Source organism: Arthroderma uncinatum (genome assembly GCF_011692745.1).
Source record: "Arthroderma uncinatum strain CBS 119779 chromosome Unknown scaffold5, whole genome shotgun sequence".
Taxonomy (NCBI): domain Eukaryota; kingdom Fungi; phylum Ascomycota; class Eurotiomycetes; order Onygenales; family Arthrodermataceae; genus Arthroderma; species Arthroderma uncinatum.
In genome coordinates this window covers 1,858,980-1,874,026 of record NW_022983867.1, presented here as the reverse complement: position 1 = coordinate 1,874,026, position 15,047 = coordinate 1,858,980, and the positions used below count along the sequence as shown (strand labels likewise).

The 15,047-nt window shown below is 50.0% G+C and overlaps 6 protein-coding genes across 6 annotated transcripts; 2 read left to right on the top strand and 4 right to left on the bottom strand.

Annotated features, from left to right (window-relative positions):
- Positions 1–885: 885 nt before the first annotated feature.
- On the bottom strand, positions 886–2,822 carry GIQ15_06970 (uncharacterized protein; the record flags this gene model as incomplete). The annotated part of the gene is made up of 3 exons (XM_033554387.1): positions 886–915; positions 1,059–1,721; positions 1,785–2,822. The coding sequence occupies 3 exons, from the start codon at positions 2,820–2,822 to the stop codon at positions 886–888; spliced, it is 1,731 nt and encodes a 576-aa protein (XP_033403902.1).
- Positions 2,823–3,381: 559 nt separating this feature from the next.
- GIQ15_06969 (uncharacterized protein) lies at positions 3,382–4,159 on the bottom strand (the record flags this gene model as incomplete). Its single annotated transcript, XM_033554386.1, has 3 exons — positions 3,382–3,563; positions 3,617–3,952; positions 4,021–4,159. The coding sequence occupies 3 exons, from the start codon at positions 4,157–4,159 to the stop codon at positions 3,382–3,384; spliced, it is 657 nt and encodes a 218-aa protein (XP_033403901.1).
- A 3,404-nt stretch (positions 4,160–7,563) lies between these two features.
- Positions 7,564–7,958, top strand: GIQ15_06968 (uncharacterized protein; the record flags this gene model as incomplete). Its single annotated transcript, XM_033554385.1, has 2 exons — positions 7,564–7,642; positions 7,735–7,958. 2 exons carry the CDS (start codon positions 7,564–7,566, stop codon positions 7,956–7,958), a joined length of 303 nt encoding a protein of 100 aa, XP_033403900.1.
- Positions 7,959–9,128: 1,170 nt separating this feature from the next.
- Positions 9,129–9,789, bottom strand: GIQ15_06967 (uncharacterized protein; the record flags this gene model as incomplete). Its single annotated transcript, XM_033554384.1, has 3 exons — positions 9,129–9,365; positions 9,419–9,685; positions 9,742–9,789. The coding sequence occupies 3 exons, from the start codon at positions 9,787–9,789 to the stop codon at positions 9,129–9,131; spliced, it is 552 nt and encodes a 183-aa protein (XP_033403899.1).
- A 630-nt stretch (positions 9,790–10,419) lies between these two features.
- Positions 10,420–13,016, bottom strand: GIQ15_06966 (CAMK/CAMKL/AMPK protein kinase; the record flags this gene model as incomplete). The annotated part of the gene is made up of 4 exons (XM_033554383.1): positions 10,420–11,006; positions 11,062–11,691; positions 11,749–12,584; positions 12,652–13,016. The coding sequence occupies 4 exons, from the start codon at positions 13,014–13,016 to the stop codon at positions 10,420–10,422; spliced, it is 2,418 nt and encodes an 805-aa protein (XP_033403898.1).
- Positions 13,017–13,972: 956 nt separating this feature from the next.
- On the top strand, positions 13,973–14,810 carry GIQ15_06965 (uncharacterized protein; the record flags this gene model as incomplete). The annotated part of the gene is made up of 3 exons (XM_033554382.1): positions 13,973–14,021; positions 14,092–14,680; positions 14,747–14,810. 3 exons carry the CDS (start codon positions 13,973–13,975, stop codon positions 14,808–14,810), a joined length of 702 nt encoding a protein of 233 aa, XP_033403897.1.
- Between the last annotated feature and the right edge of the window lie 237 nt (positions 14,811–15,047).

Below are 15,047 nucleotides of genomic sequence, written 5' to 3'. Positions count from 1 at the left end.
AAAGTCGAGCGTTTTCCCCCAAGGTCGAGAATCGCGCCAAGGCCGACAGGATCTGTCTTATAATGCACAAATATCTAGCCTGTCTTCTAGTGTTCTCAATATCGTGTCTATTTCTGGTCTATAGGATGGAGTAATGTTGTCAGGCTTACTAGGTATGACTACGAGGCCATTCATGTTCATGAACAGGGAACGGCGGTCTCAAGGAATGGTTCTTTTGATTAGATCTCAGCGTGTGTAGCTAGGTGTACCCTGTACTATAAGCTCTAAACATGTGAAATGATAAATGTGTATATAAAAGTAAGGGCGGTGGCCATTGCGATGGTCCACGATCATCACGCCGCAGACTCCAACAGAGAAAGTAGGATACAGAACGCTTCAAAGGAATGGGTCCGGGAGGACATCAAAACATGGCAGAGCAGAAACTGGCTGAGAGCGAGACAGATATCGTCGAAGCGAATCCGTCTCGAGCTCCATCAGCTGGGCTTCTTGCCCACAAAAGATTATAACAAAGTACCTTTATACATTGCCGATAGCACGAGTATGCTCATCCATACAAAGCACCAAAGGGCAAATTCATGTTGGCGGGAGGTGGTGTGTTTTTGAGCCAAAGATACGCTGTTGGCGTACATTTGTAAGAACCAGCGTAGGCCGTGGTACGCAGGTGAGATAACGGCTCTCGATGGCCGAAGAACAATAGGTGATATCGATTGCAAGAGCCCTTCAAGAGTTCTATGCCGATTGATCACCTGTTGGAAATAGACGGAAGAGTGTACGAAGCGTGTCTCGGGTAAGAGATGCGTCGATACGTTGGCAAGGCCGTCGTTGAGAGTATGTGTCGAAGGGTTCCTTGACGGTTGCGTCATGCAACAATTCACGTTACTGCATTTAGAGCAGCTCTGTCGTTTCTGGCGTTCGCTAGAACAGTTATTGTCATGTGGCCATGACAATGTTTGTTGCGGTGCGGTCGTGCCATTGGCATCGCTGACTCTGCCATTCTTTGCAAGTCGAAGAAGCGATGATTGAAGAAGCGGTGATTGGGATGGTGATGGTTGACAAACATTCGTTCCATCGGGGAATAGGAACATTGAAGAGTTCCTGACGGTGGCGGGTTTCGGGTCTCGGCTGAAGAGGCTGCGGTTGGCCGTATTCCAAAGTACGCTGTCAATATGATCGCGTGCGTGGTAGTCCGCTATGCTCCTGTCTTGCGACGTGCTGTCGGAGCAACCCGGACGAGGACAGCGTGAAGAATTGTCAGGGAGACGTCCCTGGACTTCAACCGAGCCTTCTTTGCATGTCCTCTTCGGACTGGTGGTTACTGGCATAGGAGAGTTTCGACCGCCGTAAGAGCCTCCGGACTGTGATAGGCCAGTGTCTTGAGAATTGCCTATATCATGGCCTGGTGCGTGGGCGTGATCGAGTCCGCCTTGTTTCTGTAGCAGTCGTTCGGATGATACGTTGGTCCTGCCAGCGTCACTGTTCCCAATGCCGCCGACTCTGTCATTCCTAGCCAGGGCTGTGCCATTATGGCGCAGTGCGGGCCAGATATCCTCTCCGGACGTGGGTGAGAGGGAGGCGCGGCCGACGGTACCGGGTTTGCTACGCCGAAGCGACGTCGACTTGACGCCATTGGCGCCTGGCCTAACGCCAAGCTTGGTACCAGGGCCGGTGCCCGTTTGGAGGGCTGTGGTGGTAGCCGGAATCGTTCTATCAACGCATGTACACTATAACCAATTAGCCATCGACTCAAGGATAATTAAAAAAAAAAAAGTGAAGGGGCTGCTTACTCGTTTGTGTTGCTTCTTGTGCTTTTCACAAGCACCCTGGTTGCGGACAGCGAGGTATCGCTGACGCTGGGTTTCCGTCCGTGGACGATGTCTTCTTGGGAGGGAGGTTGCGGCGTTCATGTTGAGATCCATGACGAGCTCAACACCGCCGGGATGAGGAGCGGGAGGGGAGGGTTGCTGGGATTGAGTTTGGGAGCGGGATGGCTCCGTGGCAGGAGACCGTGATGGCACGGAAGATCGACTGGACTGGGGCTGGGAATAGAACTCGACAAAGGTCTCCGAGGGCGAGCTGGAAGAGGAGAACCCGTTGCTGGTGGAGAAGCTGCTGCCACCGGACGAGCTGCGTTGGCTGGACATTGGCACCTGAGCGGGGTCGAACCAGGAGGCTGAATCGTCTACGGCATCGGCCACGTTGCAGGTATTCCGTAGATCGAGGTAGAGAGCAATAGAGGCGTCTCTCTGCTTCTGCTTGCGAGAGATCGGCCGTGGGTCGGCCGCGGCTCTGGCACGGGCGAGATCCTTGAAGGCAGAGGCGACCTGCTCAAAGGCCAGCTGGCAGTGATCTCTAGCCGGGGTTGGGGCCGCCTCCACGGCCGCCAGGGAGGCATCGAAGGAGGCCTCGAAGGAGCCGAACGAGCTGGCATTGAACGCCATCTCGTTGGTGGGGTAGAGTGGAAGATTCGACGAGATGTTCAGGGCATCCGGAGAAACGGTGAAGTTGCTGCTGCTGCTGCTGGCGGCCTGGCCGTCAAGCGGGAGAGAGCAGTCGGCGAGCAGGGAGTCGAAGGCGTTGGGTGTAGCGTGCGCCAGGGCCGCGTCGACGCCGACGGGGATAGAGTCGATGGAGTCGAAGGAGTCGAAGTTGTCCCAGGAGCTGGGAGCAGCCATCAGACTCTCGTCTAGCACGCCGTCCATCCACGGCTCCAAGGCGGGCTCGTTGAACATGGGCTCCGCGTATCCATGGCCGTCTGGGGTGACCATATCCGCCATGCGCTCGTCCGTTCGAGCGTACGCAGCGTAGGCTGGTTGTGCAGACATCTGTCTGTCTGTCTGTCTTTTCTGTGTCTTTCTGTATCAACTACTGGGTATTAAGCGTGAGACGAGTATCTGTCAATTGGTGACTGTTGCTCATGCACTGCAACGCTGACTCGACTAGCGTCGGAGCCTGCTGGCCTGTCCGCCTGTACCGCCTGTACTGACTGAGAAGCTGAGATGCCTGAATGATGCCTGAGAAGATGATGAGAAGACGATGAAGATGTAGATAAAGATGAAGAAGAGAAGAAGAGAAGAGAGAGCGAGATAGAAATCGCGGAGGTTGAACTTCTTTAACTTCCTGCGCCTGGTCCAAGCCCCAGGAAATCGCCCAAAACGGAAGTCGCCGCCAACATTCCCGACTCGCGCTAAACTGCTTTGGGACTCCGACGGGCGCGGGCAGCAGGTACCGCTACTTATACACACACTTAAAAGTTGATAAAAAGTAAGTACCAGTACATGATCCTTCAGCCTCATCCATCTATATAAAAACACCTATAAATATGTTCATATCTATGTCCATGTCTATGTATAAGTGTACGATGAGAAGGAATAGGAGACGAGGTTACGGCTGGCATCTGATGGCGCCCACGGTGACGGGCTCCCTCCCAAAGGACACCTCCATCGTGGAAAAGGCGTCTCCCAGCTTCTGCTCGCCCTGCGCGTCCCCGAAGAGCTGGCACTTGACCCCGTTTCCCGTAGACACCACCATGGCCTCGATAATGCTGCCGCCCAGCTTGGACGGCCCTGGCGACGGTCAGCCAACATGCCAGCCAAATGACCTATAGAAAGACGCTTACCTGTCTCGAAGAGCTCGTTGAGCGGGACCTCGTCCTTGGTAAAGTCGGCGAAGCCCGTTCGAAACTGCACCACCGCCGTGGACGCCGTCTCCTTGCCCGAGTCTGCCTCTTCGTCCTCCGTCGGCGCTCGCAGGCCAGGTCCCTCCAGGTTGTCCATGTCTCGAGAACATAGGAAGGACCCGATCTCTACCGGCTCCGAGTCGCTTTCCGTGAACACGGCCGTTTCTCCAGCAGTAAAGACACCTCCCAGCTCGTCTCGTCCGACCGGCCCGCTGAAGGCCTGGCAGTAGACGCCCTCGACGTCGACACTGGCCGAGAAGCCGCGTGATACGCGGACTAGACAGGAACAAAAGTTGTTAGTCGCGGATTCAAGGAGCAAGGAGCTTGGAAGAGCGCGGACGGACAGTGGGTTCTTTCCAGCTCGTCGAGGTCCGCGACCAGGCTAGAATAAGTGTCGGGTCGCTCGATGAGCACCTTGATCTGGAACAGTTCAGCGGCAGACAGTGCCGCAAGGCAGGAGACAAGAAGTAGGATCTTCATCATCGGCAAATTCAACCACGCGAGAGCAAGTATCAAACCTGATACTTGGAGAAACGATTTCATCACGACATGAAATCAAGCAGGACTATCCTTCACACGCTAGGAGGCCTAGCTTTTCTCCCCTTCGATTCATATCAACAGCAAAATGGCTGAGCATGCTCGTATTCTCCAGGAGAAGAACCACCGTCGATGTTGCGGCTCCACAGCCAGCTCCTTTTTCATGGCTCAGCTCTCTCCTGAGGCGCGTTAGGCTTCATCTAGTAAGGTGAGTTCATCGTCGACCTTTCTTTGCTTCTTCTTCCTCCTTCTTTTCTTTTTCAATCCTCCGTTTTTATATTTAGAGCTTTGATCACGTGAGGGAGCCGTGTTCGCGTTTTGACACGACATGAAGATATCAAGATGAAGATACAGGAAAATACGATGATGATGATGACGACGGCGACGATGATGATACCATGGAGAGATGCATTACTAGTATGGAGTACAGCAGGACGATGACGGATTCAAGACATTCACTGATGTACTGGTGGTTTCTTTCACGTCCCTCCGTGATGCCGGAAGACGGAAGCTGTTCATTGAATGTCTCCCGTACATGGTATGAGGATTCTAGTCACCGATGTATGGTAGGCGAACTATTCCCTCTCTACAGTCATCCGGTGAATCTGAGGATATCGCTGCGGGCAACAAAGCGGACTCCATGACGTGCTGCGATTTTTTATCATTGAATGAACCTGTTTCTGGCCGTTTGCTCGGGGAACTGTGAATGGAGGCCGCATACTCACTGCTGAGCCAGAAATGCAGAAGCCTGTTGGTGACTGTGTGCATTAACTACGCCCAGTCTCTCAGTGACGGAGAGGCAGTCCCGCGTGGTATATAAACCCCGGTCTCTCCCCAGAATTCCTCCTCTCCTCCAACTTTCTTTCTTATTTCTTCTCCATCTCCAGGCCATTTATTTACTCATATATCTATTTCTATATACATTACATTTCAAACCCATACTTCGTTGGACCACCTTGTCGTTTTATATACTTGGAACACTCATTTTGAATATATGGTGTCTTCCCTGCGTTGACTCGATCCCCGTATGCATAATACCTATCTCTTTCACCACTGGCAGAGTACCTTTGACCGCCGCCATAATACATTACGCTTGATTCAAAGACCGCAGACCCTTCTTGAGGTTACATACTACATGTCATACGAGAAGACTCTGCAGGTTATGCCATATCCAACGCCTAGCTATCAAAGCGGTATGCGTTACCAAGGACGGAGGGGCTCCCGTTGAATAACCACAGTCACGCGGCGATTTAACTGCCTATACTATTAACCCTTGGGTCATCCACCGCCTCCACCGACTCAAGTGTCTCCCCTTTGATGTCGTATTCATCATCGACAAACAAGCAGTGGGTGGTGCAAAAAGTACCGAAACAGCTCCGGCACCCTGTGTTGCGAGACATATGAGGTTCTCAATTCCAATTCCTCAGAAGGTCGCCGCGTGCAAAAGGTCAGATGTCGCGTTGATATCCTCAGTTCTTTCGGCACAACTGGCGGATACATTTACCGGGTTGTCTAGTTGTTGTTTTGCGTCCTTCATACCCGCCATCTGATGTTGGACCACAAGGGATAAAAAGGCCTAGTGTCCAATGGAAACCATCAGCTATAGGAACGAGTCATACCAGGCACAGAGAACCTGATATCTGATTCTGAAAGAACACCAAAATGGGCTAACTGATTATACCCTTACACGAAGGGTAGTATTTGTCCAGCATCAATGCTATTTCTCAATCCGATGAAGAGGTTTCTGCAATTTGGACGGCCAGAGTGCCGGAAATCTTTATATGGCGGCTAGTATACCTTTTGTCGATCAACCGCCTGCGAGCTCGTCGATATCTGCAAGAGAACCCTACGCTGTCTTCAAGTTAATCAGTATACGCTCCTCTCACCTTGGAAAAATAAGACCGGCTCCGATGAGCATAGCCATCACCACCCGGAAATGTGTCTTCACCAAAACAACAAAAAGAAATCCTAACAGTAGAAGACGAGCAAATCGTCAATGGATTCTTAATCGCATTCCATGCAACTCTATGTCCGCATGCCTCTCTGTTGGAGTATGCCCGTGGCCATGATAACAAATGCCAACGAATCTCCAGCAAGCCGAATTAGGGTGGTTATGAGGATTTTTTGATAAACTCCAAGTCAAAGCTACTATCCAGTGTCAAATTCTCCTAAGCTTCAGTGCCTGCTTCGGCTATCATGCCCTAGTCTGCTAGAAAACTCGATTTTTGCAGCTAGCCCACGGTTGACCTTTATGGTTCTGGAGCACATCAACTATATCGCCATCCAAACATGCCACTCTCTTGCCAACGTTCAGAATCGATAGAGCCTTAACCTATGCAAACGCCCCCTCCCAAAAGATTTTGTGGACGGGCTAACTCTCGTCCCTGGCTGTCCGCAGCTGTGGTGTTCACCCGACGTTACGCCCAGCTACAATCATATACTGGCTAGCTGCTCATCGAGTGTCTATCACATTGGTAGCATGTCTTGGTTTCGATCCAAGGTCCTCCGGGTTATGACCTTGCCTATAGTCTTAGGCTCTGCGGCCTACGCTAATATATAACCTCTATTTCCATTTCACTCGTTACAAAGATGGCAGATTCTTATAAGATTGGAACCGAGATTGAGGGCCGTCGCTCCTCGATCGACAGAGGGATTTGCGCAGGCGTTGGTAGCCACCAGGACCAGCTTACCAACGGGAATGCCACAATTTACAGGTTCATAATTGGTTATAATATACCATTCACAGATGGACAGATAACCCGTATACCATTTCGCCGTCGGTTGGAAAGCTGTGTCATCACGAAGCAGCAGCTTTTCGCTTCACCTGAACTGCCCGACTGGCGCCATATTGCCATCGCTACCGACTCTCGTCATATCAATAATATTGCACACATCCTCCAGTCGAACATGCCCTAGTAGAGCTTAGGGATAGACAACACTCCAGGGCCTCCCTTGTACAACCGCTCTGCCAGCAACATGGGATTCACAAGGCCGACTTAACCACATCATTGTGGTGGGAGGAGCATCTAGAAGGACCAACATCCTCCTTTAAAGACAAAACAAGCGACTCAGGCCATTGACAATAAGCAGACACTCGGTTTCAATGGTAATGGTGTCAGGCTATGCATAGTAATTGACACTAAATCGGGATGAATCCCACGAAGGTTTTCAATTGGATAGACAATATTTATTGCATCGCTCCCAGAAAAGTTCTATCTGACGTGACATGCTCCATCACTACGTCCATCAACACGCTTTACTGGGGTAGCACGTTCAGTATATTACATTAGACGTCCAGCCATTGCAGCGAACCTCCAAGAAATCCCTGTTATTATCAAAACTATCTAGGCATGGACGAGGCCATGCAACCATGCCAGACCATACAACAACGCCTCGAGACGACAGTCAAAGAACTGGTTTTGGATATCCGTACGTACTAGATTCTAGCCGGGCTGAGAACTGCCCAGATGGACCTCAGCCCTAAGCTCACCCCGGGTTGAAATGTACTAACTTGAATATAGGAGCTATTACGGTAGAGAGGACGCCGACGACGACACCCAGAAAACGGAAGGCCGCAAAGGCGCCCCTCTCCCAAGAGTACGTCAATGAATCAGATGAAGAGTCGGACGTTGCCACGCCGGGGGATAGTACAGACAACTTCCTGCAGTTAGGTACATTGATGGATGACATGGGCAAGCACGGTCCTACAGCAGGGGCTGGGGTTGGTAGCATGGCCCTTTTCTGACGAGGACGCGTCGGGCTTGTCTGACCCCAAGTCTACGGGCGACTCTGAGGAGAACCACGCAGACGATGATGCCGTTGATGGTGTCGATGATGGTGTCGATGATACCTTTGACGATACTTGCCAGACAAGCTCATAGGGGGTAGGCATCGTTTTGGGAGCCATTAAGCAGCCCGACAAGGTCGAAGATTTGATTAGCGACAAAAATTTCCTCGCTATCGAAGAAAGACCTAGGAAAGCATTGGCCGTGGAATTAGATTAAGGACGGCAAGCGAAGACTAAGGACGGCGGATAATCTAGAAGTAATATTGTGGCCGAATCTGCGACCTACGGTGATTACGGAGCGTCCTTTTATTACGCTTACACTATTCGAGAGCCCTGCGCTGTTCCCCCGGCATCGAGAGCAGAAATGGCTATTTATATGGCGAAAACCAACCCTAAATTCTGCTATCTCGTCAAAATACTGTTAGAGAAAAAGAAGGCTGGGCAGCGAGTCCTGGTCTTTTTCAAATCTCCTATGACCTTGTGGCTTGGGGACATTGAGAGCTCCAAGTATAGCAACCCATGGCCCCGATTTCGCTCAGAGTCAACGTGATCCCTTCGCCTCAGAGAAAACTCGACAGTACACATCAATCTGTAACTCGAGAAGTTAAAGCACAGTATAAATAATCCTAAGTATGCCTACACCACTCAACAATATATTAGGTCCGAGAAGCTTCAGAGATTTAGCGGTGTAAAAAGAACTAAGACCTGGCTTAAATTACTTTTTCTGCCCTTTAAAGAGATGTAAATAAGTACATGCTCGCCCAGCGCACGGAATGAAGGACTGGACATAAAACTAAATATTAAAAATTAGAATACAGTCCATGTGAAAGGACAATGCTTTTCCCCAGAATATACAAGGTGTCATTGGATCAATGTAAAGATTTGATAAAATAGACAACAACATCGTGGGGTTACGCATGTGGACACCCGAAAACTCCGTATCTCTGACATGACCCATTTAAAGCTTCGTCTGTTTTAAATCCAAGGCCAAGGCTGTTTTTTTTTTCTTTTCTTTTTTTTTTTTTAAATAAATTTGCTTGGGTAGATATAAACCGTATAAAAGGCCGCAGCCATTCGTGGAGTCCCGTCCCTCTCGCCAAAGCAGCCGCGGTGGGATAAGGGGAACCTTTATACTTGGGACATTGTTGGCGCTTGAGGACGGTTGGGCGAGCCACGCTGGCTGGTGCGGCCTCCGCCACTCCCACCCCCAGAAAAGCGCTCCTTCACGCGCCAGAGGGAATATAGGGTGGACAGTAAGAAGGTAAACCACAAAAACCATAAGAACGCGGTAGCCGCCTGTCCCTCACGGCAACGCTTCTCCGGATAGTTGGAGCCGCTGGTTACTGGATTGTTGGAGGTATACTCCTATTTACAAGGTCAGAGCTAATTCGAAATGATAAACATCATCTTTTACGTACCTCGTTGGTGCAACTATGCACACGCTGTTTGGCAGGAAGGGCAATGGCTCCGGCAAAGGCGAAGAGGCAACACAGGCCGTCGATGATAAGCATCAAGATTGGGTGGAACATGACCTTGTCGCTAAGAGACGCTGGGATAAGGTATAATAGCGATAGGAGGACGAATGCCGGCACAAACAAATTGTAGTTTACCACGGACGAGCTTCCATGTAGTGCATCATCGATCATGTTGCCTATGAGGGCCATAACGATAGTCGCAAAGGCCAGCTACAAGGAGGAGCTTCATTAGCAAATTTTCGATAGCAGAATCAGACATGATATACCTGGATGAGCCGAAGGATCACGCTGCCCATTTTTGCGGCGCCAGACATGGTGAAAAGCTAGAGAGCGTTCTTTTAATCGGAATAGAATTGGTTCTGGTCAGTATGGCTGACTGCGATCTCCCTCGTTCGCTCAAACCGGACGTGACGAGTAAATGAGATGATACAATGGAGAAATTTGACGTTAACAACTTTGAAGTAAAGATAGAATAGATATAAGTCTTGGTCAGTACTATGGTTGATGGCCAGTGCATGAGAGAATGGGAAAGAGGAAGCTGCCCCAAAGTCATTTCGAAGGAAATAGAAGACACCCCTTCCGGTCACACCGGATCGACGTCATACGGCTCCTTTCCCCACAGGCCATTTGTTTAATTGCAAGCAGAAAAGAGTTCATACGATCAACTCTGCCTCATCTAGACCGAGTCCGATGGCCACGGTGTTTGCCGGCGCAACGAGTTGTATGTCCGTTAGCCGCCAGCGGGCTCCACTCCCTCTTCGGCTGTTTGTTTTTTCCATGAGTTAAAATCGACGTCATCAACGGTCAACTGATGTCACGTGCTAGACCCTTAAGAAGTTGCGTTGCTGTGAAAAGTTTTGTTCATTGATTCATATAGATACCTAGGCAGAGAGCTCTGGGGAGTAAAGGCCAAAATAAGACGACAGGTATAGATAGGATATATATCAACTAACGACCGCCAATTGCGCGACTAGGTCGGACGCCACGTCCAAGAAAGGATAAGGACTCGTCACCTCTTTCTCCTTGTTTCGTATCCGTTTGCTGATTGGCCGCCATTCTGTGGTGTTGTTATTGTCATGGGCGACCTGGATGACATTTTGATAGCCATCGCATTTGAAGTCTACCATGTAGTTCTTTGACTCAATCTGGTAAAGCTGGATATCGATGAATACCCATACCCCATAGGCAAGAAGTGCAGGGTGTGAGGAGTGAGCTGATGATATTGCGGCACCAGCAGTGCCAGCTGCTGTGGCAATCGCTGAAGCCGAAGCAGACGTCTTATCCTCTGAGTGTAATATGCCACCAATCAAGCTGACACGGCGTCGGAATTCTTCGAGATCACTGCGACTAGAGTGAGCGCTGCTAGATGGACCCGGAGCTAGGACTCCTTGCTTCAATAGCCGAGCGCGAATAAACCATAAATCCTTTGGGATATAGTAATCTGCTGGCAAGTCAGGGTACTTATGTTGAAGCACTGGGGGCAGTTCAGCAGTCATCTGTGGGGTTCTTCCACCATCTGAGTCATTCACATCTAAAGTAATGTTAGCACACCTGCTATCGTTGTCACATCAACGGGTTGAACTCACCAGACTCTGCCGGCTGAATTTCCCAGACACCCCCTTCCGCCTGGAGGGCTTTATAGAGACACAACATCGCCTCATATGGTTGGTTCCTGGATCGTATGCCAAACTGCCATTTGCGAGAACGTTTAGGTTGAGGAGCAGTCTGTGCCATAGTGTTGGGTTTCTGGTACTGAAGCTTGTCTAAATCCACTTTGCTGCGCGAGTGAGGCCTAAGGGACCGAGCAGTTGCCGCTTGTTCTTCAGGGGAGCGTTCTTTGTTTATATCACTCTCGGATTCCTTATTTTCTGGCTGCAACGACCGACCACGGTTTTCCTCTGATGATTCGCCCTCTTCGCCTTCGCCGGGGGGAAGTCTTTCCTCCCGTTGCTTCATTATTTGGTCATGAACGTAAGGCAAACTGGTCGGTAGGATCCGTACATGGCTAATCCGCGGTGTATCTTCTGTCCCACCAAGCGAAGAGGTTTGGGAAGGTATCGTTGGAGAAGACCTCGTCTGGTATGGGGTTAGTGGAGCAAGGGGTGAGTCTTGAGTGCTAGCCTCTAGGGCGGGGCTTTGCCCTGAACGATGAGCGGGAGATGCATTGCTCCCGAAGGGAGGAATGGGTTGTTGACCCGGCTCGTTTTCAGTTGGAGCTTATACCATGTTAGGGATCGAGAGTAAGTCCAGGCTAATTAGGAAGGGGAACTCACAGTTCGTTTGCATCATCTCATTCTCGACCACAATAAAGAAGGCATCCTTAATCGCGCTAGGCTCCGGTTTTCGCAAAGCATCTTGGATATCATCTTTGCCATAGCCCATTCTGCGTTCAAGTTTAATTACTGCATTTTCATGAATGCGTTCCTGCATCGCAGCGGATCTTCCAGGAGCAATTTTGCGGGGGTCAATCGCTTTATTTGGGTCCGCACCAGTACCAACAAAGTCCTCGACAGGGGGCTGTAAATATTTGGGGAGACCCTTTAGGAACCACGGATCTTGCCGGATCTCAGGGATGGAGATTCGATGAACAGGATGCACTTGGAGCATGTGCCTAATAAGATTTGCAGCACCGGCAGATATGTATGAGGGCATGTGGAAATTTCCAGCCGAGATCTTTTTGAACAGGGAGGGAATGTAGTCGTCGTCAAAAGGCAATTTCCCTACCAAAAGCACATACAGAATGACTCCACAACTCCATACGTCGACTTCAGGGCCAGCGTATAGTTTACCAGAGATAACTTCGGGCGCGGCGTAGTTGGGACTACCGCAACTCGTTTTCAAGAAATTTCCATCAGTCATGATATTGCTCAAGCCAAAATCAGCGATCTTCACATTCTTATCCTTGTCAATAAGAAGATTTTCTGGCTTAAGATCTCGATGCACAATTTTATGGCGATGACAATATTCAACAGCGCAAATAATCTGCTGGAAGAAGATTCGAGCTTCGTCGTCATTGCATCTTCCTCTCTTTACCAAGTAGTCAAACAACTCCCGTTCTGCATATTCCAATACCATCACGATATCCGTCTTCGTCGCAATCACGGTATACCTACCGCAGCAAAGTCATTAGTATGATTTTACGCCTATATCATCCTCGTATATGTATGCCAACTCACAGTTTGATAATATGGGGATGCCTTAATAACTGCAGATACTGGATCTCCCGCTCGACTCTCCCTACCATGTCCCTCGACTGCAGTTTCCGCCTCGGTATGATCTTGAGCGCAACCGGCCGCCCACTAGCTCTATGAGTAGCGAGCTTGACCTTTCCAAACGTCCCTTCACCTAGATTCCTGACTGCGGTATACTGGTCCAGCCGCTGCATGTCTCGGGCGGTGGCAGGAGACTGGTCGAGTCTCTCCGAGCCATGCCGTGGCGGCGGCTGCGGTATGTTTGGGTGGCCATGAGGGTTTCTGTTCCTATTCTGCTCGTATGAAGGAAGGGAGATCGAGAGATCCTCGTCGTCGAACGCTGCGGACATGGTGGAATCGGTGCAAGGAGTGTGTTGTGGTTTATCGGCGACTTCGCTAAGGAGAGCTGGCGTTGCTTTTAGACTGGTGTCGCTGCACCGAGGGTATATTCGATTCCCATTGACCGGAGCCTCGCAATGAGCTGGTGATGGCGCGTGGTTGACTGTTGGTGCTCAACGACTTGCCATTGTAGGCAGAGGTAAACAATGGCAGCAACCAAGGTGCCAGGGACGTTCGACCACGGATCGTTGCAAACGGTCGTTCAAGATATCCCGTGTGTGTTCTTCTTGCTATACTGATGCTCTCTCTCTTCCGCGTCGTGGTGGTTGTTTCTTGCGAGCAGGCAGAGCAACCAACGCCGACGCCGACGGTTTTGGCTGCAACTAGGGACCCCGCTATAAGTCAGACTTAGGGGAGTCTAGCCTGCCCATTATGGCAATTAAGAGTGCTTAGTCATAAGGTTATGTGCATATTCTTGGTTTCCGCTGTCTATTTTAACACAGTCACATGACTATAGCCCCGCGGTTTTTGGTAACTTGCTCTCCTTGCACCTTTTGCACTTGATACCAAAAACAATCCGAGGAGGAGGACAGATAGCAGTTAGTCTAGGTTAGGATCTCTTTTTCAGGGGAATCCTCGTTGGCAGCTTTGCGGAATACAGGGTATGCGGGTAGCCTAGCCAAAAGACAACCTATTCGCTCCTTAACAGTTGGGATGATATTGTATAGACGAGTAGCTATTCTAATATTGCTCTGCATAGGCTAAGCATTGTTTTGTAAATACGTAGAGAACTATGAAAGGATTGTAGCCAGGATGTGGCTGACAGGGCGTTTAACTCTCGTCCTGTAAAACCCCCAATCTCCGACCAGCCCTATAGATCAGATATCAACCCTAACCATTAACCAATCCCCTCGGAGCTCGATAAAGAAAGTAGTATATCACATATATACGCTTCAGCTCTCTTGCGATGTCTGATCAATCTGCTGGAACGCCGCGAGTGTACCTCTGTCGCCATGGTAGGCAATACCCCCCCGCCAACCCCTTAGGGATATCATGTACAAAAGTACGCGCTCTAACGGGATCTAGGGGAAACCGAATGGACCAAGAATGGCCAACATACGGGGAAAACAGATATCGAACTCACCGAGAGAGGCAGGCGGCAAGTCCAGGCATCGGGGAATATACTCGTCGGCTCCAATAGATTGATCGATCCCTCCAAGATAGCACATGTTTTCATCAGCCCGCGCAAAAGAGCATACCTCACATACGAACTCACAATCACGGAGGCAGATAGGAAAGCCTTGAACGAGAGTGGTCGAGTTTCGAGAACAGACAGGCTGGCGGAGTGGGACTATGGCGATTATGAAGGTATGGTATCGGCGGATATACAGAAAGGGAGAAAAGAGCGAGGCTTAGACCAGGAGAGGGACTGGGACATTTGGAAGGATGGATGCGAAGGAGGAGAGTCGCCGAAGCAAGTATCTGAGCGGGTTGATAGCCTTATCGAGGAAATTCGGCGCATTCAGGGCCCGCATCTCAACGGAGAGAAAGCGTGCGATATAGTCTTATTTGCCCATGGGCATCTGCTTCGCGCTTTTGTGAAAAGATGGCTGAGATTCCCGATTGAGTTTCCTATTGACATGATGTTGGAGCCCGGTGGTGTCGGTGTCCTCAGGTAAGCCTTTTTCTTTGCCATTTCTTGTTCTGGTTTCGTGGTGATATCGATCTGACAAGAGTGAAGCTATGCGCACCACAATATCGAAGAGCCGGCGATTCTAATTGGAATAGGATTCCCAGCCGCTTAAATGCGCCGGCATTGAATCCTTCCCTCCTGAAACTAGCACGAGTCCTATACTAGAAAGAACATTAGAAGAACGATGGGTATACACAGTTCTTGGAAGATATAACAGCTTTGGATTTATTCAATCTCACTCATAATAACTCTCTGGTACCCATGTACCTACACCGTAGTCGTCCGAATAAGGCCTATAGTACATAAAACATCGCCAATCGCCATTCTGCTTTTCCGTCGCTCAAGTTCG